General features: G+C 38.9%; 2 protein-coding genes across 5 annotated transcripts in view; one reads left to right on the forward strand and one right to left on the reverse strand.

Annotated features, from left to right (window-relative positions):
* Positions 1–17448, reverse strand: part of LOC126100804 (serine/threonine-protein kinase Tao) — a 201891-nt gene extending 184443 nt beyond the window's left edge. Inside the window, exons 1-2 of one of the 4 annotated variants that reach the window (XM_049911437.1) lie at positions 17213–17448; positions 16660–16748 (exon numbers count right to left, since the gene is read on the reverse strand). In XM_049911437.1, coding sequence (XP_049767394.1) covers positions 16660–16673 — 14 coding nt within the window. In that variant the 5' untranslated portion in view covers positions 16674–16748; positions 17213–17448. Of the gene's footprint in view, positions 1–15811; positions 15963–16659; positions 16762–17212 lie in introns of those variants that run through there. The other 3 variants (XM_049911435.1, XM_049911434.1, XM_049911436.1) reach the window with 3 other exon arrangements.
* Positions 17449–18196: 748 nt separating this feature from the next.
* Positions 18197–24968, forward strand: part of LOC126100807 (SH2B adapter protein 2) — a 95531-nt gene continuing 88759 nt past the window's right edge. Inside the window, 2 exon segments of the mRNA XM_049911440.1 lie at positions 18197–18990; positions 19069–19170. Coding sequence (XP_049767397.1) covers positions 18307–18990; positions 19069–19170 — 786 coding nt within the window. The 5' untranslated portion in view covers positions 18197–18306.

Raw genomic sequence — 24968 nt, forward strand, 5'->3', positions numbered from 1 at the left:
CACGAGTGCCACCCACCCACAGCAACAGTTACCTGGCCAGTAAACCACTGCTCGGAGTCCTCGTGCCCCAGCCAAGATGGGCATATACTACTTGGCTTGTACGGGGCATTTCCAACTCAGGTGCGACGAGTGTGATCCCTGCATGGTGAGGGGCTGACTCCCCCCACCCACAATATAGGAATAGATATCCTGCTGGGATCTGGGCATAGCACCATTGAAAGAAAGGAGTGTGCAAAGAGAAAAAATGCACAAAGATGGAAGATACACCGTACTGGGTGACCTTCCCAGCATGGTCCACACTTCTGTAAAATTTAGGAAAGTAGCAGCAAATCAAACCCAACAAAGGAACCATATAATTAATAATGAAAAGCTGTAGAAAACTGAAAGCTAAGAAAATGAGTGTCCAAACCACAAACCAGTTCCAAGCACAGCTGGTGCCAAGAGGACCATCCAATGGAAATGTAGCACTGGAAGGGATCGGGCTCAATGGTGGCCATGCACATACATACAAAAGAAATGTGATGGGCCCCGAGAGGGGGGAGCGGCACATCACAATCATTGAGGTCATGTGCATCTGCACCACTATTGCTTCAAATGTGGTGTGAAGGGGAATCCACTCACTGACAACATCTGAACAAACCAATATACGGGGCAAACATGTTTCTGGCAGAATACACCACTGAGTAACAGTGTTTCTTGTAGGACAACGCAGACTGCGGAAGAAGAGAAACTAAGGTGATGATGCTCCAGCAGGTGACAGTAATATCTATTACAGTTCCACTGAATGATCATGTTACAAGTGTCTAGATTAGGTGCGAAGGCGCCGGCCCCAGGATCACTGTCTATCACCACTGGGGATGAAGCCACATCAATGAGGATTGATTCGGAATCCAATGAGGTGGGGTTGGACACCCCTGGGCCATACAGACTTGTCTCAATTCTCTTCTTCCTTCGCAGCATTTGGTGACCAGGATTCTTGCAAGGGCCTACCCGTGATGAGTGTAGGGGACAGATGAGGAGTGGGCAGCACTGGGATTCACAGACCACGGTTCCTTCAACCAATGGCTAGCTTCAGCAGGGTGTGATCTGTGGGGATCTGGTTTGAGGGGTCATGAGAGGGAGCCCTATCATTGGTAGATTTTGGAGGGTGAGGCTGCTATTCTGGCTGGGTGCAGGAAGTGGTACCTGAAGACAGTGCTGCAGGAGCCAAAAGATAGGAGGGCAGTGGGAGAACTGATTTGGAAACAAATTGAGGTTGTGGGAGTGATGACTGATTTTCACATAACTAGTTGTCATATTGACAGGATTTGGGTATACATTTTTTCCACGCCTCAGATTTTGACAGGCCGTCAACAAATTTATATTCCTGTCTTTTCTTTTCTTTCTTGAGGACTGGGCAAACTGGTAAACAAAGTCAATGTTGATCTATGCAACTAACACACAAACGTGGTTGTTCCCATCGGCATCCTCCATGGAGTGACAGGAGACAGTTACCATATTTTGGGTCTGCCATGCAGTGGGATGACCACAAGAGAAGCACCAACATTGAAAGCACCTAATGGTGGTAGTACATAAGGTTTCATGTGACACCCGTACACCATGACAGATTTTTTCCAGGAGGACATTCCCTTCACAGGCTAAGATAAAGGCAATTCTATCTGTCCGATTATCCTTGAGACAAAATGTACGCCTCACCACTCCAGATAAGCCCTTAACTTCTCATCTGTTTGGGGTGCAAGGTCTCTGTGGGAGATGATACCCTGAATTACACAAAGTTATGTGTGGGGCAATGATCACTGGTATGCAACCAAGATGTTCCATAGCTGAAGAGCTGCAGATTACGTAGCAATCCATTATGCATATTTCCCAATGACTCAACTTCTCCAAATTTATCTTCAACATGCTAGAGAGTGTGAGTGTGAGAGAGGGAGAGGCGGAGGGGGGCTTGGGAAGATTTAAAAAGTAAGGGCAGATCACTTGGACCCCAGGATGAGGTGGGCCAAACCCACTGCAGGCCTCACTGTTCACTGGAGCCTGCGTTAGCTGCCCTTCCTTTTCAACCTTTCTCCAACCTCCTCCCCCCCCCCCCCTCCTCCCCCTTGACAAGATAGGCATTACTAGCTCCTAAAGCTATGAAGAGAGTCATCTTTACTTTCGTGTGTGCCTGTTGGCAGTACTACACATTTCACATCCTGAGGACAAGTTACGACAGCAAATCTGTGGGATAATTTATTATTTTCCTGTGATACTGTTATGCTCTAATGGTTTCGCACTTGCTTGATTGTATCTATTTTGCTTGGTGCTTTCTTCATCTCCAGACCCCTTCACTCCATGCAACAGATGAATGTACTGTGCTATGTACAATTTTACCATCTCTCTCGTTCCATTAATTTCTTCACCTTACCAATTCACACCATATTCATATTTCCTCAATGCAAGCCCAGCATTTTTCCATTACTCGCAATGTCTCATTATAAATCTTTAACCTTACATTTCAGCAACTACATTTTTACAGTCTCATTAAAATCATTCCTGGGAGAAGAACTAAGTGCTGGACTATTTGAGGTGAGAAAGTGTAATAGAGTCTCCATCATCAATACAGTGGTCCTTAAGGACACTTCAACACACTGTAGACTGAATCACACCAGAAAACTGTTCGCTCAGGGAGTGCCCTAGCCTGTCCATGATCTTTGTGAAAGTTTATAACAGTCATTATGTTTCTAGTTTCCTGTTGAAATTAATAAGAAGGGTATTTAAAATAAAAAGTTGTTTACACCACACTGCTACCTAATTTCTGGATTGTTAACAATCTACAGTTCACTTCCACATTCAACATTTTCACATTAAGTTCGGTTACACACTACTTTTTCCAGTTTCTTGTTTTATTCTTCTACTCCATTGCTTATTTGTTACTTAGATTTGAAAGACAGTTATAACAATAGTGACTTAGTTAATACTCAACTCTGGCAATGGGAAATCTGTTAAACCTGAATTTTTAAATGAATCTGTTATTGACATATATTTAGTTAAATGTGTCACTGTTTACAAATGACCACACAAATATTGACCACATCTTTCACGATGTCACGAATTCCCTGAAAAATTAGGTCACAAGAAAGGCAACAATTTTTTACGAACTGTAATTTTAGGCTTTCCCACATTATGACAATTTTGAAATGTTCTTAGGTATTCAGCTGAGTGGCATTATCCAAATGGTAGATGGCAGCAATCTGGCTGCAAAAGTCAAGAAGGGTAAAGTTACGGATTTTTACAGGGATATTGAAGGTGATGCAATGGGGAGACAAGAATGACGTTTACACACTTTCTAGTATTAACCATAACTAACTACAATATTATGCAGGACCAATGTCTGTTCTTTCAGACATATCCATAAGAACAGATACCACAAGGAATATGCAGCTGTGATACATATTATATAAATTGAAGGTGGAGGAAGGCAAAGGCAGGAAAGAAAAGTAACTGATGACAGTCAGTATGTTTGAAATTTTTCTTTTGGAATGTAATCTGACAGTAGATCTCTTGGAATTAGTCCATAAAATTCTTCTTAGTACTGTCTGCCAAAATATTTACCTTTGTTTGGAACCAGTTGTATTTCAAAAAGTCTACTGACTAAGTTAATTTCTTTTCCAGTACTGGCGTCCCCATATGGCATGGACTATGAAGACATGGCAGACAGAAAACCATATTTTTCAACAATTTCAGAGGGGGATGGTAAGGAAAGTATAAAATGCAGTTTCTTCATGTGTTATCGATAATACCATGAATGGGATCTGCATTTTATTTGTGTATAGCCAGAGGAAAGATTTTTTACATTTCACGCAAATAATGAAAGAAAAAGAGAAGGCTAAGGTTTATTAACAAGTCAATGTCACTAGGGAGCACTAGCTGCTGAATTCATATGAAGTAATTATAGATACTTCCACGAATGTTAATAAAGGTAAGAACATATTTCAGCTTACAGAAGTTATAGGAAACAAATTGCTGAGTACACAAACAGATAACATCCGATTTGAGGACTAAGATGTGGGACAGAAAGGGGTGAAATTCACAAGCGCTGCACAATTAGACCAGTAAGTAATGAGCAAGGTCGAGAAGGGTGGTCAAGACCCACTGTGGTACACAATAACCATGTTATGAAGTTACTACAAAAACAAACATATCATATTCATCACAGGTTGAAAGAAAGTAAAATTTTAGTTAATAAACACAAGTTGAATGAAGCCCAAATGAGCTTAAGGAGAGTAACAAGGAAAGTTTTCACTTAATCTGAAAGTCAAATTTTGCAAACAGATCTGACTGAAAATACTAAGAAGTTTTGGTCTTGCACAAAGACAGTAAGTGAATTAAAATTATCTATTCAGTTGCCCAGTGACCACAATGGAACCGAGATGGAAGATGACCAAGAGAGGATCTAAATACAGTATTCCAGAACTGCTTCACAGCCAATGATCGTAATATGGTTCCTTCTTGCAATGATTGCACAAATGTTGAAATGACAATAACAGAAAAACTAAAACTGCTCAATAAAGGAAACGCATGGGTTTCGAATGAGATACTCCTGTAATTCTACCAAGACTATGCTGTGGATCTTTGTTCTTTTCTACAGGGTGGTTCAGACAAGCCAGAACTGTAATTTTTTTTAAACTGTAAGTTTTTATATTTTTATTATTATTATTATTATTATTACATTTATATTTATTATACTTATACAGTTTGTTTTAAAAGTAGTAATAATACTAGGGCTATCCACAAAGTACATTATGTTTTGGAATTAAAAATAAATAAAGCATTGGAATTTTTTTTATTATATACAGATGAAAGCCACACTTAAATACTATTTTTCTACATAGTTGCCATTTAAATTAAGGCACTTATCGTAGCGATGGATGAGCTTGGAAATTCCTTCGTCGTAAAATTCGGCCGCTTGCGCCTTCAACCATGTGGCGACTGTATTTTGGGACAGAAAAGGTGTGATTTTTGTGGATTTCCTGGAAAGAGGCACTACAATAAACTCTCAAAGGTATTGCCAAACTCAGCACAACCTCAGAAGAGCAATACAAAACAAGCGCAGGGGAAAATTGGGCTCAAAGATCTTGCTGATTCATGACAACGCCCGGGCCCACACAGCAAATGCCACTTGTGAAGTTCTCGAATCTTTTAAGTGGGAGCTGTTTCCTCATCCGCCGTACAGTCACGACCTGGCACCGAGCGACTTCCACTTATTCCCAGCAATGAAGAAGTAGTTGGTATGCAGCGTTTTGGTGACGACACACAGCTTCAAGAAGAGGTAACCACGTGGTTGAAGGCGCAGGCGGCCGAATTTTACGACGAAGGAATTTCCAAGCTCGTCCAATGCTACGATAAGTGCCTTAATTTAAATGGCAACTATGTAGAAAAGTAGTATTTAAGTGTGGCTTTCATCTGCATATAATAAAAAAAATTTCCAATTCTTTATTTATTTTTAATTCCAAAACGTAATGTACTTTGTAGATAGCCCTCGTATCTCTGTGTTGTTGATTGTTAGATTGCTGTTCATAGCACTGAATTTGGGAAATGTGTAGTAATGCATCCCCCTTCCCCATACGCACACATGTGCATGTTAGTGTTAGGTGGCAGCTACACAATCAAACAACACAGCTCACGCAAGAGCAGTGGGTTGCATTACTGGAAACTTACTTCGCAGTAAAATCTTAAATGTTGTGCATCATTCCCCAAGGAGTCCTTTGATGTCCCTATTTCACGAAAATAAAACAGTTATGACGCTGTAAAACATATTTGTGACAAAGAAAGTGTTACTGAAAGGTCTCAAAGCTGTCAAACTGATGTGTTAACAAACTAATTTATGGAGCTTGTTCAGCAATCTCTGCTGTGATCTCCCAGTACATCACTTAGTAGATTGTCTCAAAAGCTTAGAGCATCTCATTCAACCTACCAGAGCCACTAAATGCTCGAGGTGGCAGCCATAACAAGTTTCCGTAGTTTAAGAACTATGTTCTTTGGACTGAAAAATGTGTGTCATCTACTGTCAGTGGTTTAAGAGAATCACTCTTAAGGGTGCGACCAATACGCTGAACAACACGTTTTTTTCATGACAAAGCATTGTTCCACTCAAATGGGTATGTTAACAGCCAAAACACTTGCATTTGGGCAGGCAATTATCCTCACACATTGTATGAAACCCAACTTCACATTTGGAGTGCAGTGTGCCATATCTAACCAGTGAACTGTTGGACCAATATTTTTAAGAAAACTGTGTTCATTTGTTTATGCAGACATCAAAATCAATTCATATGCATGCTTGAAGTGAATTAACGTTGTTGCTGTTTTCAACAAGACAGTGCAATGTGTCGCATCTCCAATGAAATGATGATGATGCTTCACAAGTCCTTTGATGATTGATTAATCTCAAAAAAATTGTGGTCCCCATGTTCACCAGTCATGACTTCCCCAGATTTCTTTTTATGGGGTCGTCTTAAAGAGAAGGTGTACTGCAATAATCTGATAACACTGGAGGATTTAAAGACTAACATCAAAACTACTATAAGGGAATTCAGTTGATGTATTGAAACTAGTACCTGCAAACGTGCTGTTGAGTCGATGTGTGTTTACTACAATTTGGATGGGGAATTTTAGTGTCTTTGATAAAGATATTTAAGCGTATTAAATGACACTGTTAAATAATACGGTAAATAAGTGTTTTGAGTTCCATTTTAACTGAATCACCCTGTAGAAATGATTGGGAAAAAATCTATGGTCATCCACATTTTCAAGGTGGGCTGTTGGACAAATGAACATAATTATAGACCTATACCACTGACTTCAATATGTTGCAAATAATGGAACATGTTCTATGTTCACATATTATAACATTTTTGAAGAATGAAAAACTCTTCTATAAAAATTAACATGAATTCCATTTACAGACACCTTGAGAAATACAGCTTGCTCTGTTCATATATGAAAGAGTTCCTAGGTTGATGATGGGTTCCTTGAATGCATAAAGGCATTAGATACACTACTGCATTGTCATTTGGTGAACAAAATTGAGCTTACAGGCTATTGGACCCGATTCATGATGAGATTTAAGACTTTCTAGTAGATTGAACTCTGTCCATTTTCTTGACAGACAGAAATCAACAGATGTGAAGGTAACTTCAAGAGCACCCCCCCCCCCCCCCCCCACACACACACATACTTTCCCTTAGAGCTATAAAATTTATCAATCCTTTGAATGGTAATGGTTTTTTACACCGACACAGAACTTCCCAGCATTTTAGGAACCAAAACAAGGCAAAAAGTAACACATTTTTGAAAGATCTTTGATGCATGGCTACATGTACACTGCTTATTTTCATGTTACAAAGGTATAAATACAAATTCCACCAAATACAGCACTTTAAATTCCGAAGCACTCATAGAAAGCAGATTGTTGTTACTAGGTACTGCATAGTCTTCACCCTAAAGCTTTGACACATTTTGCTGTCAGTAGATGGTTGTGCATGTACTGTGTTTTGTTCTTGTTTTAGCGCACTTTCTTAGCCATTAAAGTTTTATTTTGGTATTATTCTTTGATTTAAGCTTTATTGCTGCAGTATTATTCTGCAGTAGTGAGCTAAAGTAAAATTCTTTGTTAGAGTATTAATTCTTATCAGTCCAAACTACAAAAATTTTAGTGAAAACTAAAGCAATAAAAAGATTCCCAGTTTTTCCTGGATTTCTCAGTTGTTCTGGGAAGTATACACCCTGTAGATGATAACAGCAAAATTCAAGAAGACTGTAGGACTGGCACCATTGCTGACAGTGGAGAGTGAACATAAATAACTTTATCACATTCATGCATATAGGCACATAGATCCCTTACTGTTGATTATGCCATTAGTGAAATAGCCTAGGAACAGTAACAACTATAAAATGGTAACAATCTGGAGTGACCTCTAATGGAATGATCACATAAAACAAATTGTAAGAAAAGCACACCAACAGCAAAGATTCAGTGGAAGAATGTTAAGGAAATTATTTCATTCATAAAAGAAGTGACTTACAAAACACTTGTGTGGCTGATTCTTCAGTACTGTTCAGCAGTATCAGACCCTTACTACGTTGGATTAATAGAAGACATTGAAAACAATTGAAAATGGATAGCGGCTCATTCTGTCACAGGATGATTTCATAAGTGGGAGAGCAATACATAGCTGCTCAACAATATCCTGTGGCAGCAAGTACAAGAGAGATGTTGCATATCACGGATATGTTTACTGTTAAAATTTTGAAAGCACACATTGCATGAGGAGTCAAGCAATATATTATGCCCTTCCACTTACTTCTAGCAAAATGACAAAAATCAGAGCCATCAGAGTTCATATGGAGGTTTACCAAGAGGCATGCATCCCACCCACCATTCATGAATGGAACAGGATAGGCAGGGAAATGATAACTGTACCAGACATACCTTCTGTCATATACTGGTAAGTAGTTTCTAGAGTACATATGTAAATGTAACAGTAATTTACCCATTTTGCTCTCTAAGGAAACATCTAAACATTTGCCTGAAATAATTTTCAGAAAAAGAAAATCAAAACCAGAATAGTTGGGTAGTAATGTGAATTCCACTCCTCACAGAAGCCAGTTGGTCTTACCAAAAGTTAGTTGGGTGGTATTACACACTGCTTAATTCCTCTTGGTATGTTCCATGTAGCTGATGTCTTAAATGTCTTACAAAACACACACACACACACACACACACACACACACACACACACACACACACACACAGAGAGAGAGAGAGAGAGAGAGAGAGAGAGAGAGAGCTGTAACTGCTCAAATTACTGCTTGAACATAAGCCATGATTGATGCACAACACATTCCGGAAAGGGGGGGGGGGGGGGGGGGAACCACACACCCTACATTGTGAGGTCACAAGTCTGTTCTCTGTCTCTGACTCTCCATACTTGCATGCAACAGCTGCTGTCTCCTTGCTATTGACAATGCTGGTATATCCTCTATGTAATAATTCTCTCTTGAAAAACTGATATACATTGAACATTACAATTCTTGCCTGTGAAATACTTTTGTGCCTTTCCTTTGTGTTAACCACAACAAACAATACGGAACAGGAAAAAAATAGCGTTTAACATCCCACGCACGAGGTGATTTGAGATTAATCACAAGTGTTAAATGGACAAGGACACCAAAGGAAATCTGGTGTGTGTGTGTTTTCCCACAGAAACCAGTATTTCTCATACAACATAACAGCTGACACCACATGTCCTCAAGGATGATGCACAACAATTGTTCAACACTTCCCCCCAAAAAAAAAAAAAAAAAAAACAGTAATTGAAATTGGCAGAATGACGCTACTGTCTGGTGCATCAAATGTTGTGCATCATATGCTTTGCATAATCTTGGTACGAGGCATGCCTTACTGAAGGAATAAATAAGGAAACTAAGGAGATCACTAACATGGGTAAATAGTTAACCTGGCACAAATTCCATCATTATACATACATCAGGGGTAGCTAGTGTCTTTATCACATGCGAAAGAGAAAGTTACATAGTTAATGTTTTATTTGTCTGAATGGCTACGTCTGAAGTTCTGATACCAATGAAATCCCTGTGCCACAGTAGAATGCAAATAACGCTGTAACGATTCATGGTGAGATGGCGGACATGTTTGTCAGCAATGCATTTTAATATGACAATGGTTATGTGGTGCATATGCTTCCCTTGTGGTTAAATAAATGTGAATGATAAAGAATAAAGTGGTAGACCACCTTTCTGTGAACAACAGACCAGTATATTATAATCTTAGTGATTGCAGAAAAAAAAAATAATAATAATTGTGGGTCCGTCTTCAACAGCTTACACAGCATGTGGGCGCTAAGCGTGTGGCAACTCAGCAAAGAATTTTTTTGCTACTCCTTAGAATCGTGATCAACTGATTATTTTTGATAATTTTATTTTTACGATTTAGACTAAAACTGTGGTGGTACATACATCAACAAGGCCTCTTTATGACGTATTAGAACTATGGTGGTATATGAATTTCCCACTTCCCTTTTGTGAGCTGTTACAGGTTGCCATTACACAGAAAAAATAATAATGAACAGTGTTTCCTGTTCTTATTTTATGTCTTCTTTTACTTTATTTATAAAATATTTGTAACCGATATTAAAGTTAACTTACTACAATGTGAAAACAATCCTTGAAACTTTATCTCACAAAGGTATGAGCTCATACAGGTCACAATATGGTACATCGCAGAAGCGGAGCAATGTGTTCCAACAACAGTAGTGATCCCACGACAAACAAAAACCGATTGTTGTAGCAATTTTCATACACCTGGTGCAGTGAACTATCGCAAGATGTCAAGCATAGACAGAGGTCGTAAGATGTATTCCCAAAAGCTTTGGGATATGTCTAGGTTGGTGGTAAGTATACTTTCCAAGCTCCACAAATGGAAGATTAATTTTGTGGTAAGAATACTTCCCAAGCCCCTTCCAGGAACTACTTTAGTGGTAACCATACTTCCCAACAGCCATTAAAAATCCACTGTTTGGTGGGATATATACTTCCCATCTCCTGACGACTGCATTTCACAACAAACTAAAACTACAGCTGGTGCAGTGGAATGCCACTACATACCAGGAGCATACCCAAGGAGTACCACATATTCCCTTAAATGCTGTATGCTCCGTGTTTTTGGGACTGCCATGGTTTGATGCTCATAGATTATACTCCTTAGTGGGAAACCGACAAGAGCTTAATACCAAAGCCTCCTGTGAAGTTCATGGGATACTGTCCAGACTGCATGTCACAAGGAGATGTCCAAGTGGGTGTTCTTGCGTCTTTGGGCTTTAAATTTTTGCCTCCTCACTGCTTTCTCTGGACAGTGCACCTAGTGACTTATTCCTCTTTCCTCACAAGAGGAAGCCATTGCATGGTACGCATTCCCAGAATGACAATGAGAATGAGGTGAGTTTCAAGCCATTGCCACCAAACTCCACAGTCATGGCTTGATTTTTTTTTTTTTTTTTTTTTACAGAGTGAAAAACTTTATGACCACCCCTCATATATTTACAATGATAAGTATCCTCATTTATTATTTGCCACCAGAAAAAATCCTCTAGATTTAGTTATGAGATAACACTAACTGAACAGATAAAAAAAATCAGATGCAAAGCAATGCACTGGGTCATATAAGACGAACAACTGCGTTCAGTCCTTTAAATTCCAAATGCAGAGGGAAATCTACGGTCATGGAAGTTACAAATCTGGGCAAGGATCAGTGTTATGCTATAAGTTGCAAAGCTGCTTAATTAAAGATCTTATACTACCACCAGAGAACATAACCCGAGTGTCACAAAACTAGGGTTTCCTGCAGAACAGAAAATTCTTTCTTGAATTCCAAAGGAAAAGTAGCTGATGGAGTAGACAAAGAAATAGTTTACCTCAAGGAAGCATAATTTTGCCTTCAATTTACAATATTTACAGCAATGATAAACCTACACAAAAAGCAAGATAGTTTCATTTATGCAGCACACTGCTCCAAGCAGTTTGAGGTGACTGAATACACAACGTCCATACCCTGAACAAGCTCTCTGCCTGCTACAGGTATCATCTCCTCAGACTAAATACTAGTAAGATACAAAACTGGATTTTTTATTTCAAAAACAGTGTAGTGGACAGACCATTCTAAATCACTTGACAAGGAGTTCCATCAGAGCAACATAGAACCCCAAAATACAGGGGAGTGACTCACCTACAGAAACAGCTACTCAAATATCAGACAAAAGTAGCAGCTTTTAACAATGTTGTGTGGAAATTTGTGCATAATGTGAGGAAGTCACTCTAATGAACTATGAACATATTCAGCAGAATTTGCTATTCTTGCTGAATATGCACATTCTGTATGGTAAAAATCTAAAACATGTAGATGTTGTAATTGATTACACCTGCTACATCTTCACAGGATATTAACAACCAACACCAACAGAGAATCTGTACTGGCTTAAGGGCATGGCAACTCATGACTTTTACTGACAAATAAATGCAATCGGGGGGGGGGGGGGGGGGGGGGGTAGGGCTTTACATCACAGCCCCATGCTCCGTGCAGATACTAAGCAACAACTTTATAATCAATATCAATCAAAAATTTCCTCAGAACAACAACAATATGCACCAACCTTGTAGAGATACCTCAGGTACTAGTGCACAAATGGCAAGAAAGATTCAATTCTCCTACAGAACAGCTTACACGAGGTGACAAAATTACTCCTTGTTATACTGGACAATAGGCAACCAGGAAGTGTGTCTGCAGACTGCTGTCAGGTGTTCAGAAGCAATCTTCAGAGATGGAGTTATCTATATGCGATTCTGGATCACTGGAAATGTAATCTCGCATAACCAGTGCAGTCTGTGCCAAGCACGGATTCTTAAGATCAACCTCCTCTTGACAATACTATAGAAGACCTGCAAGTTACTACTATCTGGACAAAGACTGTGGAAAAGACCTGTTTTAATAACATCATTTCTCATGACAGAGTGTTTATGGTGTTGACACTATAAACAGTTTGTTTATTTCAAGTAATGCAGAGCTTGTCATGCAGTGAATGTCTGTAGGCAGACAAATTGGATTGACAATGTAGCTTCTTCAATGGAGCCCAACTAATACAGCCCACGCACAAGCACACAAAGACAGAGAGAGAAAGTTGTTTATATATCAGCTGACCACCTAACACTTCAACTATATGGCAAGCACTACTTGGCAAGCCAAGCTGGTAACCTGGCCAGAGTGACAGCAGTGTTGTTTTCAACCTGAGAGACAAGAATGCCATCCTCTAAATGGAGCACTGTGACATGGTCCACATTTTTAAATGCCATTAAATGAAATGCGCATTTTGAACAATAACAAAAACAGAATGTACAACATTTCTTCCATTGTATTCTCATGGCACATCTCTGGGAGTATCTATAAAACTACCTTTCCCAGTGATGCCATTTCCACAGCAGTGCCCTTTGATTCAGTGTCTTTTGTCTTAGTTGCAGACAATAATGCCGATTCTGTTTGAATCTATGTTAACTGATTTTACTATTTTCATTTCCCTCAGCTGTAACATTATGTCTCCTCCATTAGTCACCATATACTTTTTGATGTATTCTGCCTTTCAAGTCTTCTAATGCCACAACACTAAAGGGTAATATCAGAGCTTCAAAAGCAAATTGGTTGTGTGGTTTGGTGATTAGCACTTTGGGCTGGTAACACGGAGGTCCTGTATCTGATTCCTGATGGTCACTTCCCCCACCCCCCCTTGTGGAAAGGCTTGGAGGGAGGTTCACTCAATCTTACAAGGCCAACTGAAAGATTACTTGAATTTAAAAACAGTGTAATTGATGCTCGAGTGCTGTTATTTCGAAACACTTGCACCACACAAAGTAACACACGACACTTCTTTATTAGCACGAAAAGAATCATCTTATTTTTTCAGGTTGGAGAGACATTCTTGGTGTAGTATAACTCAACTCTTACGCTTTGCAGAATTCCAGACCAGTTCTGCAGGACTTAGGTCCAAATGGCATGGGAGCAGTAGGTTGGGAAACACTTTCTTGCAAAATTTTGTCAGTGGAACAAAGAGAAAGATGGCGCTCTTTAATTAATGCCGAAAGTTCAGCATTTCTTGTCACTGCATATTTTTAATTTTTTTCTGCTTATTTCTACACAATAGTCTGAAGTTTTCCTGCTACTGCCACAGGGAACTGAACACTAAACAAACCTAGTCATTCACAGTAATGAAAAATTTCCTGGTACTGTTATTTGAGAATAGTCCAACACCGTCACTTTTCTACATTTAATCATAGTGTAGTGTGTCTGAAAACAAAATAACGACTCGTTTATTCACGCATCTTTTAAAATCAAATACCACAGATGGATCCGTTTTGCCCAATTTCCTTGCTAATCTGGAAGTCCAGTTTTCTGAGAACGCATCTGTGAAGTTTTTGCAGAGACCAATTTATCTGCATTAATTGTAACAGTGCTGAAATTGCTGGGGAAATATTTATTGTGCATGTTCTGCTCATTTTGCTTTGGGGTCAATATCAAAATACTGCTCCACTCAGCATTGTGTCCTTCCTTCCGTAATCCGCACACCAATGACTTGACTTTTGCCTATCAACACTTCCTTACACATTCCATCACATTATCTGTTGGCACTAATACACTTTTTGCATATCTATTGTCAGTAAAATTTATGATGTCGGGCAGAAAGTAGTTGTGGCTTCCTGAGCAAGTATTTTCAACAGTCACTTTTCACAACTGTGCTGTAAGGTAACAATGCTAGCTACTTTGAATTGGACCGTAACTGCACCTAGTCACATTAATTCTTACTATAAACAGATTACTACTTCGTCCTGTCGAGTAATAGTAACCTTCGCTCCTTCAATTGTAAGTATTTCACTCAGAACTTCCCTGTATCACAAATATAAAAACAGCTACACAATATTTTACCGAAACAGCTGGAACAAAAACCAATTGTTACAGATTTTCAGTTGTTACGGCTCAAACAACAGTGATCTAGCATATTTTAATAACAAAAAATATATAAATATATTCTTGCTCAAAAACTACATTGGGAGATGTGTGAAGACCCCTATAAACATGAATTAATCACATCTGAAATACAACATACTGAGTTTACATTGATAACTGGAACTAATGGCACGAAAAACAGGTACACAGACAAACTAGAACTATTACAAGTATCTATTACACATAATATTGCACCACATTGATTATGTCATTCTAAACAAAGCGAAGGAAAATAGCATTTAGTGCAAATTATATAGAACAGAAAATGAACATACAATAACTATTACCCAGATAAAACACAGTGCAACAGGTTTATACACTGTATGGATGCAACAACAGGAACTTTGCTCCAGTAAAAGAGTCACTATGGCCAAATAATTTCTTACTAAAATTTTCACAAGGTAGGCTCCAACAAACAGGCATGAACTGATATGAGGTGGCAATACTCACCACGGAGGTGGTACGTACACACACACACACACACACACACACACACACACACACACACACACACACACACACACACCCTTTGGAACACAGTACCATCACCATCATATACTTTTTAAAAATGTAAAACATTATCATTGTACTCAATGTGCCTGTACCATTATAAATAGAAGTATTATACACAACAAGAGTGAAACAACACTTCACCTCCATGTTACAGAATAAAAAGCCACATCGTACATGAAAATTAATGAACAGCAGGCATCACTGCCATGTATAAACAGTAGTTGATAATGTGATACCAGTGTTTTGTGTTTCACATTAAATTTTACATCTAGTGCGCACATTGTGTGTGTGTGTGTGTGTGTGTGTGTGTGTGTGTGTGTGTGTGTGTGAGAGAGAGAGAGAGAGAGAGAGAGAGAGAGAGAGACTACAAACACATTTACAGATTTCTGCTGCTTTTGTTTCTTGCAGCTATAACTGATACTGCTACAGTGTTCATACAGTTATTACACGGAAAAGAACTTGCGGGAAAATGTTTAACAGTAACTAAAGACTGATCAGCACATGCCACAGGTCACATTTCTCATCCAGCACCCATCAGAGTTACAATGTAATATATTAAAAATATTCCCACATGAAAATAGAGAATCACCATAGCAGCCATTGCCACACATTTTGATTCTCAAACCACTGATGCTGTAGATCAAGGTTTCAGTAACAAATTATTTATTATCTGAGTCAAAGGTTCATATTTATTACCTTGCATTACTTTTCTTCATTATTCCTCTTCACCACAAATAACTTTTTTTTATTCTTTTTAATCCTTCACTGGATGTTTCGCCTTACTGTCTCCTTTCCATTCCTCCCGCCTTGCTTTGCTATATATGAAAAAGATCCTTCAGTATTGTTCCTGTAATTTCCCGGTTCATCATCTATTAACGGTTGTCTGAATTTCAGGAATGAGCATCACACTAATTACCTATGCACTTCGAATTTATAAAAGGGTTCTTAAGGCAAAAAAGTAATAGTGATCAAAAACTAACCAACTACTTTAACATATGAGTAACTACTACACTTAAAGAAAATCATAATGCAGTAGTAATCCTTAATCACTTTGTAAGTACGAAACTGGACTAAAAACAAATACAAAACAAGGTATTTTTCATACAAGCATATGACAGTTTCTTGTTGGCATACCTACATCATAGCGTACACAAAACGGAAACAGAAGCATTCTTAACATTTTACACTGTGCATTAAAATGACTCTCTCACTCATTTAAAGCTCCTTATTCAGCAATTGTCAGCAGAATGCAACAATGCATTGCCTTGTCAAAACGTCAACTGTTGAGAAACAGTATGTAAATATATCAGGGAAAATGCTTGACTAATAACAAATTTCTTAGATGTGGTTACCACAATAAACAACCAAAGAAACAGTTTCTTAAAACAAAACCAATCTTCACTAAAATCTACCAATGGCCAAGTACGAATCAAGTCTCTTAACTGTCACAACTGAAATATACTTTATAGTAACAAAAGAACTCAATCTGAGCAACAGCTAATTGTGCAAAACAGCTTTGTTTATGATATGGAAAAATGAAATACCTTGGTGCTGGCATAGTACCGCACTGTTGTCACTGTATACAGCCACTTCTGCTTCTGAACTGTCTCTGTCCCTTCAGGCATTCAGGACTCTTGTCACACCCATTCGAATATCTCCTGAAAAATAATGACAGAATATGCGTCACAATATCTCGCAGATATCCGATTTTACAAAGAACAGACGAAGGAATGAGAGCTCCATGCAAATCTTGTACGACTGTCAGTGGCAACACACGTCATACTCTTGTGTTTGTCACCCATGCACTACATTTCTTTATTGTTCAGCGGGACTGCTGTGTCGGCCTTATGTAAATAAACAGCCTAAGAGTCAAACAGGGTCCTAAGTAATTCACATACACAACTAGAAACTAAACCCACAGAAATCAGCCCTGATATGGACACTTCTCTCTTCGACTCGGTGGTAGCCAATTACCTGCCAACATTCCCATACACTCGATTTCCACGTCACTCAAAGATTCGCAGATCAAAAACAATAAGATTCTGGCTACTATGACACAAATTATGGTGCAAAATACAACAAAATTGTGGCACTTACCAACAAATTTGATCAAAATGGCGTCTTTGGGCATGCGCAAGAGAAGTTTCACATCTATAAGATAAGTAATTGTATTGTATTTCGGTGTATTTTATTTCACTGGAATAACTGTTGCACTTCACAACGGGTCAAACTGGTAAAGCATTTCCAGCGACAAAGTCTTCCAACAAATTTTTAACACATTCATTGATTTACGTCAAAGTTCTTCGTGAGTTACCTCTCCTACTACAGCTGTACTTGATTCGTATTCTTCTACTGACGCCAAGCCACTGGATGGCCTATTCCATTACGATTTAGTTTTATAATATCATCAGAAGATGTCTATAGTGAGGGTTTAAATCGCACTCGGCGCACAAGCTTGGAACATAACTGTTCTACACGAAAATTAATCAACGAATGCGTCAAATACCCCACTGGCAAAGATGAGAGAATCTGAAACTAAATTGATACTAAATTTTAGGCAAAGCAAGTGATAAATGTCTCATGAGAATTAAAACTTTCTTTGAAATTTTTTCTTCTCGTTTTTCATACAGTCACCAAAAAATTGAATGGATGATTAATCGAATAAGCAATGAAAAATTGTAGGTCTGCATTTGCCTCGGAATCTACTACTGCACCCATACTGCAGTAATTACACAAAAACTAAGTCAGAAAAATTCTTTAGTGCGCTTAAGAATCAGAGTTTGCATAAGATCATACGAATTTCAGTCTACAATTTTTGATAGCAGAACATGGCTGGGGCTGAAATGTAAACTCGCACAGGAGGTCTGATACGAAGCGCGAGTCGCAGGATACTCTCTGACATTGAAGTATTGTTGCAATGTATTTTCATTCCAAACGTTTCTCAGTTTATCACTAAAATAAAAATATTATTTTAGACTCCACTGTGGATTTTTTGTACACCCTGACCATCAAAAGACCAACATCTAATTCATAAGAACTTACATTGATGCAGCGTATTAAATGTCATTATGGCGACTAAGCTCACAGGGGGAGTGTTGGTTAGTAAATTGCTAATGTTTACATACAATGATGATTAATAAGGTGCATTATGTGTACGATTTTCGGTTGTGTTTGAGTAATTACTCGTAGAAATGGCAGGGACGCATTCAGATGGAGAAGAAAGGTTAAACTGGATAGAATTCTGCGACAGACAAGCAAGATCAGCAGCTGCGGAGTTCGCAAAAGCGTTTTGTACGTATGTGAGCGTCAGTCTTCCAGAAAATGCGAGGACAACTGTGTCACACAGAGATTTCGTCAGAAAATTCCTGGATTGTTTCGTTGATCATTTTGAAATTGAATACTCTAGAAGAAGTTTGATTAACCAAAAAGATAAATTCGTTAACGGCAACAACGTGTTCGCGGCATCGTCTGCAAACGCTTTACGCGCTAACAGTCACGAAGAATTTAGTGATTACTCCGAACACGAAGCGGATTCGCCATCTCCGAAGACGCAGCACAAGCCTTTTTTCCGACGACTCTCTTTCAAGGGACTTAAAAAAGGTAAAGGTTTCTTCCATAAACAACATTCAGATGAAGTTGAACTGTCATCGCATCATCATCACCATCACCACCACCACCATCATGACAGACATTCAAAACATGATAAACATTCCAAAACAAAATTAGCGAAAATTGTAGTTGAGTGTAGGAAAGAGGGAATAGTGAACTTTTTGATGGGTGAAAATATCGATGGAACACAAAAGTGGGAGAAGTGTCGCCTGGCATTGGTGAAAACTGTTGGTGGCTATATGCTTGAGTTTTATTCACCGCCTAAGGTGAGACGTATAATTATTGTATGATCCGTTGCAATGTGCTGTAGTTGAGTAAATATTAATATTTGTTCGATATTTCAGGCAGTGAAACCAAAAAGTGGTGTCTTTTGCTTTCTTATTACCGAAGCAAGAGAAACAACTGCTTTAGAAATGCCGGATCACGAGAATACCTTCGTGTTAAAGGTAAAGTCTCCTACCTAAATCGTTTGTTTCTATTAAGTCTTGAATGCTTTGTATTGGAGGTAATTCGAAAGCGAATGTTATAAACACATTTTCAAAGCTGTTGACAGTATCTCTGTAAACAAAATTCGTTTGTTGTGCTTTGGATTTTCTGCATGAAGGGCAAGCAGAAAGACTGGTACAACTTGAGAGGCATTGCTACTCGTTTGTCACATGTTATTCAGTCTTTCCTTTTCTGTAATTCATGTTTGCACCGAACAAAAGAGTCAAGCAACCACAAGTTAAAATATTTCCTTCAAATGCTTATCATAGGTATATTTTGTCTGGTACTGACTTTAAGTTCATAAACAAGCAAAGTTGTAAGACTATTTCAAACAATGTGTGCCTGCTAGTAGATAGAGGAGAGGAAGGTGAAGTGCGGTTGACTGGGTTTTGTCAGATTACTGTCAGTTTTCCATAAATGTCAGACAAATGTAAACCATCATCACTACCATTATCATGACAGACATTCAAAAAATGATACAGTCTGAAAAGAAGTTAGTGGAAATTATCGTTGATTTGTCATATATAGCAGAAACTAAAGTGGGCTGCAACATGCAAAAGCAGAATGCTGATTGTGGCAGAAAATATAATATTTAGATGGCAGTTTTGCTGTCCCAGTTTAACTTCAATTGTTACTCTATACCATCACTTCAAACAAAAACTTGTAAGGACCTTAAAACGTAAAAAACTACACGAAAATTAATCACTTCCATGTGCTTTGTGTGTCATTTGTTGTTTCAAACAGCAGAGTTAGCAAGCCATGTGTTATGACTGTATTTATGTAAGAAAACACTTGTCAGTATGGCCTGCTGTTAGTTAACTTCCCAATTTAAGGTCAACCACATCTTCATATACATCCATACAGTTTTTGTGGGAAGTTTGTAAATGTTGTAGCTTCCCGTCATGTAATAAGAAGCTGCCCTTACATTGGGAACAGGCGGTTGTTTTGGCTGCTCCTAAACTGGAGAACAGGCACCATCAGGCGTTTTCCAGTGACATTTCCTCCAGTGAAATGATATCAACTCTCCTAAGCCTGTCTTCTGTCAAAAGAAGTACTGGTTCCCTTAAGTAATATAGTTATTTATTGCTGCCCAGTGCTTGGTGTTAGCAATTTTCCAGCCGATAGCCGACCCAGCCAACCCTTGTAACCCCACCCACGTTTCTCATTCTGGGCTTAAGACTGGACAGTAGCAAAGTTATTATGAGACTGGCTGTTCTTGATGACCTAGTGTGTGCCCTACCAACCTATCCCTTCCTTTAGTCAAGTTGTACATTGAATTTCTCTTTCTTTGATTACGTTCAGAAATTCTTCATTAATTATCTGGCCTATCAATTAAATATTCAGTTTTGTTCTGGAATATTACATTTCAAAAGCTTGTATTATCTTCTGTGTACTATTAATTGTCCACATTTTGTTTCTGTATAGGGGTACGCTCCTAGATAAACACTTTCATAAAAGTCTTCCTAATACTCAGATTTGTATTCAGTGTTACATTTGTAACAGCATCAGCTGTTAACATCTGTCACTTTAGGTTCTCTGTCTTGAGCTGACTACAATCTGATTAAAAGAATTACACCAGATGTGTTTCGCTTTTATTTACAAAGCATCTTCTGTGGTTATTCTGTAAATTGGATACACAGGTTTGTACTTGTTTTATTGTCTTAGGATACCCCCCCCCCCCCCCGCCCTCCCCCCTCCTCATGAACCATGGACCTTGCCATTGTTGGGGAGTCTTGCGTGCCTCAGCAGTACAGGTGGCAGTACCTCAGGTGCAATCACAATGGAGGGGTATCTGTTGAGAGGCCAGACAAATGTGTGATTCCTGAACAGGGGCAGCAACCTTTTCAGTAGTTGTAGGAGCAACAGTCTGGTTGATTGAGTGATCTGGCGTTGTAACACTAACCAAAACAGCCTTGCTGTGCTGGTACTGCGAACAGCTGAAAGCAAGGGGAAACTACAGCCGTAATTATTCCCAAGGGCATGCAACTTTACTGTATGGTTAAATGCTGATGGTGTCCTCTTGGGTAAAATAGTCCCCCCGTTCGGATCTCCGGGCGGGGAGTACTTCATTATGCCCACGCCTACTACAGTAGTACAAGTTTATATGCCAACCAGCTCTGCAGATGACGAAGAGATTGATGAAATGTATGATGACATAAAAGAAATTATTCAGATAGTGAAGAGAGATGAAAATTTAATAGTCATGGGTGACTGGAATTCGATAGTAGGAAAAGGAAGAGAAGGAAACGTAGTCGGTGAATATGGAATGAGGGTAAGGAATGAAAGAGGAAGCCACCTGGTAGAATTTTGCACAGAGCATAACTTAATCATAGGTAACACTTGGTTCAAGAATCATGAAAGAAGGTTGTATACATGGAAGAGGCCTGGAGATACTAGAAGGTTTCAGATAGATTATATAATGGTAGGACAGAGATTTAGGAACCAGGATTTAAATTGTAAGACATTTCCAGGAGCAGATGTGGACTCTGACCACAATCTGTTGGTTATGAACTGTAGATTAAAACTGATGGGACCTGGATAAACTGACTAAACCAGAAGTTCAACAGAGTTTAAGGGAAAACATAAGGGAACAATTGACAGGAATGGGAGAAAGAAATACAGTAGAAAAAGAATGGATAGCTTTGAGGGTTGAAGTAGTGAAGGCAGCAGAGGATCAAGTAGGCAAAAAGACGAGAGCTAGTAGAAATCCTTGGGTAACAGAGGACATATTGAATTTAATTGATGAAAGGAGAAAATATAAAAATGCAGTAAATGAAGCATGCAAAAAGGAATACAAACGTCTCAAAAATGAGATCGACAGGAAGTGCAAAATGGCTAAGCAGGGATGGCTAGAGGACAAATATAAGGATGTAGAGGCATATATCGCTAAGGGTAAGATTGATACTGCCTACAGGAAAATTAAAGGGACCTTTGGAGAAAAAAGAACCACTTGTATAAATATCAGGAGGTCAGATGGAAACCCAGTTCTAAGCAAAGAGGGGAAAGTAGAAAGGTGGAAGGAGTATATAGAGGTTCTGTACAAGGACGATGTACTTGAGGACAATATTATGGAAATGGAAGAGGATGTAGATGAAGACGAAATGGGAGATATGATACTGCATGAAGAGTTTGACAGAGCACTGAAAGACCTGAGTCGAAACAAGGCCCCGGGAGTAGACAACATTCCATTAGAACTACTGACAGCCTTGGGGGAACCAGTCCCGACAAAACTCTACCATCTGGTGAGCAAGATGTGCGAGACAGGCAAAATACCCTAAGACTTCAAGAAGAATATAATAATTCCAATCCCAAAGAAAGCAGGTGTTGACAGATGTGAAACTTACCGAACTATCAGTTTAATAAGTCATGGCTACAAAATACTAATGCAAATTCATTACAGACGAATGGAAAAACTGGTAGATGCTGACCTCGGGGAAGATCAGTTTGGATTCCATAGAAATATTGCAACACGTGAGGTAATACTGACCCCCATGACTTATCTTAGAAGATAGATTAAGGAAAGGCAAACTTACATTTCTAGCATTTGTAGACTTAGAGAAAACTTTTGACAATGTTGACTGGAATACTCTCTTTCAAATTCTGAAGATGGCAGGGGTAAAATACAGGGAGCAAAAGACTATTTACAACTTGTACACAAACCAGAAGGCAGTTATAAGAGTCAAGGGGCATGAAAGGGAAGCAGTGGTTGGGAAGGTGGTGAGACAGGGTTGTAGCCTATCCCCGATGTTAGTCAATCTGTATATTGAGCAAGCAGTAAAGGAAACAAAAGAAAAATTCAGAGTAGGAATTAAAATCCATGCAGAAGACATAAATACTTTGAGGTTCACCGATGACATTATAACTCTGTCAGAAACATCAAAGGACCTGGAAGTGCAGTTGAATGGAATGGACAATATCATGAAAGGAGGAAATAAGATGAACATCAATAAAAGCAAAACGAATATAATGGAATGTAGTCGAATTAAATCAGGTGATACTGCGGAAATTAGATTAGGAAATGAGACACTTAAAGTAGTGAGTTAGTTTTGCTATTTGGGGAGCAAAATAACCAATGATGGTTGAAGTAGAGAGGATATAAAATGTAGACTGGCAATGGCAAGGAAAGTGTTTCTGATGAAGAGAAATTTGTTAACATCGAGTGTAGATTTAAGTGTCAGGAAGTCAATTCTGAAAGTATTTGTATGAAGTGTTGCTATGCATGGAAGTGAAACATGGACGATAAATAGTCTGGACAAGAAGAGAATAGAAGCATTTGAAATGTGGTGCTACAGAAGAATGCTGAAGATTAGATGGGTAGATCACACAACTAATGAGGAGGTATTGAGTAGAATTGGGGAGAATAGAAATTTGTGGCACCACTTGACTAGAAGAAGGGATTGGTTGGCAGGACATGTTCTGAGGCATCACGAGATCATCAATTTAGTATTGGATGGCAGCATGGAGGGTAAAAATCATAGAGGGAGACCAAGAGATGAATACACTAAGCAGATTCAGAAGGATGTAGGTTGCTGTAGGTACTGGGAGATGAAGAAGCTTGCATAGGATAGAGTAGCATGGAGAGCTGCATCAAACCAGTCTCAGGACTGAAGACCACAACAACATCATCAACAACAACAACAACAACAACAACATGTTAAAAACAGTATTTTCTTTATAAAGTTGGCCTGCTTATGATGTTTCTTTATATAATCAGCTCCTTCCCCTCTTGCGAGCAGCAGTTGGTGTTGACAGGCTTGATTTCCCATTTGCACTTGGCAGTTTTCGGCATTATGCCTTATTTCCTGTGCTGCACTATTTACAATTGACTTTCTTAACTGTTTTCCATTCTTCAGTGCCACAGTGTTTATGCCTATTCGTTCGTTTTCATTCATGTGGTGAGTGTTGCCAACCTATGAAACAATTTGTGTGTGTGTGTGTGTGTGTGTGTGTGTGTGTGTGTGTGTGTGTGTGTGTGTGAGAGAGAGAGAGAGAGAGAGTGCGGGGGGGGGGGGGGGTAGTGAAATTCTCTTGTATGTAGGTAGAGACATAAGATGAGTGGTCTTTTTTTGCAAGCAGGTGAGGGGACAGGGGAGGAAAGAGAGGGATGGGCTTGGACAGCGATTATAGGACAGAATCTGGGAGGAAATGGTAGTGGTAAATGGAGCCTGTGATTATATGTGTACTTTTACTGATATATTAAGTGGTCATTCTGTTTAAAGAGATGCTTTGTAAATAAAAGGGAAACGTGTCTGGTGTAATTCTTTTTAATCAGATTGCAGTCAGCTCAAGAAATATAACCTTTAGTACCAGTTGTATTCAGTGGTATTGCATTCCCCCTTCTTTTCAGAAGAGCTTTCTCTTTGCTGTAACCAGCCAGCATTTAATATTAACTCTACTTCTGCCGTCATCAGTTACCTTGCTGCCCAGGTAGCAAAACTTTATCAGCTACTTTTAGTTCCATGTTTCTAATCTAATTCCCACAGTATCACCTGATTTAATTTCACTACACACCATTAACCTTGTTTTACATTTGTCGATTTTCACCTTGTAACATGTGTTAAAGTCACTATCGAATCTATTCAACTGCTCTACCAAGCGCTAATTGTCATATGTGACAGAACTACAGTATCATCAGCAAACCTCAAAGTTTTCATTTCTTCCCCCAGAATGTTACAAATCTCTCTCTCTCTCTCTCTCTCTCTCTCTCTCTCTCTCTCTCTCTCTGTTTACTGATGTACAGATTGAATAACATGGAGGA

The sequence above is a fragment of the Schistocerca cancellata genome, chromosome 9 (assembly GCF_023864275.1).
Source record: "Schistocerca cancellata isolate TAMUIC-IGC-003103 chromosome 9, iqSchCanc2.1, whole genome shotgun sequence".
In the NCBI taxonomy this organism is placed as follows: Eukaryota; Metazoa; Arthropoda; class Insecta; order Orthoptera; family Acrididae; genus Schistocerca; species Schistocerca cancellata.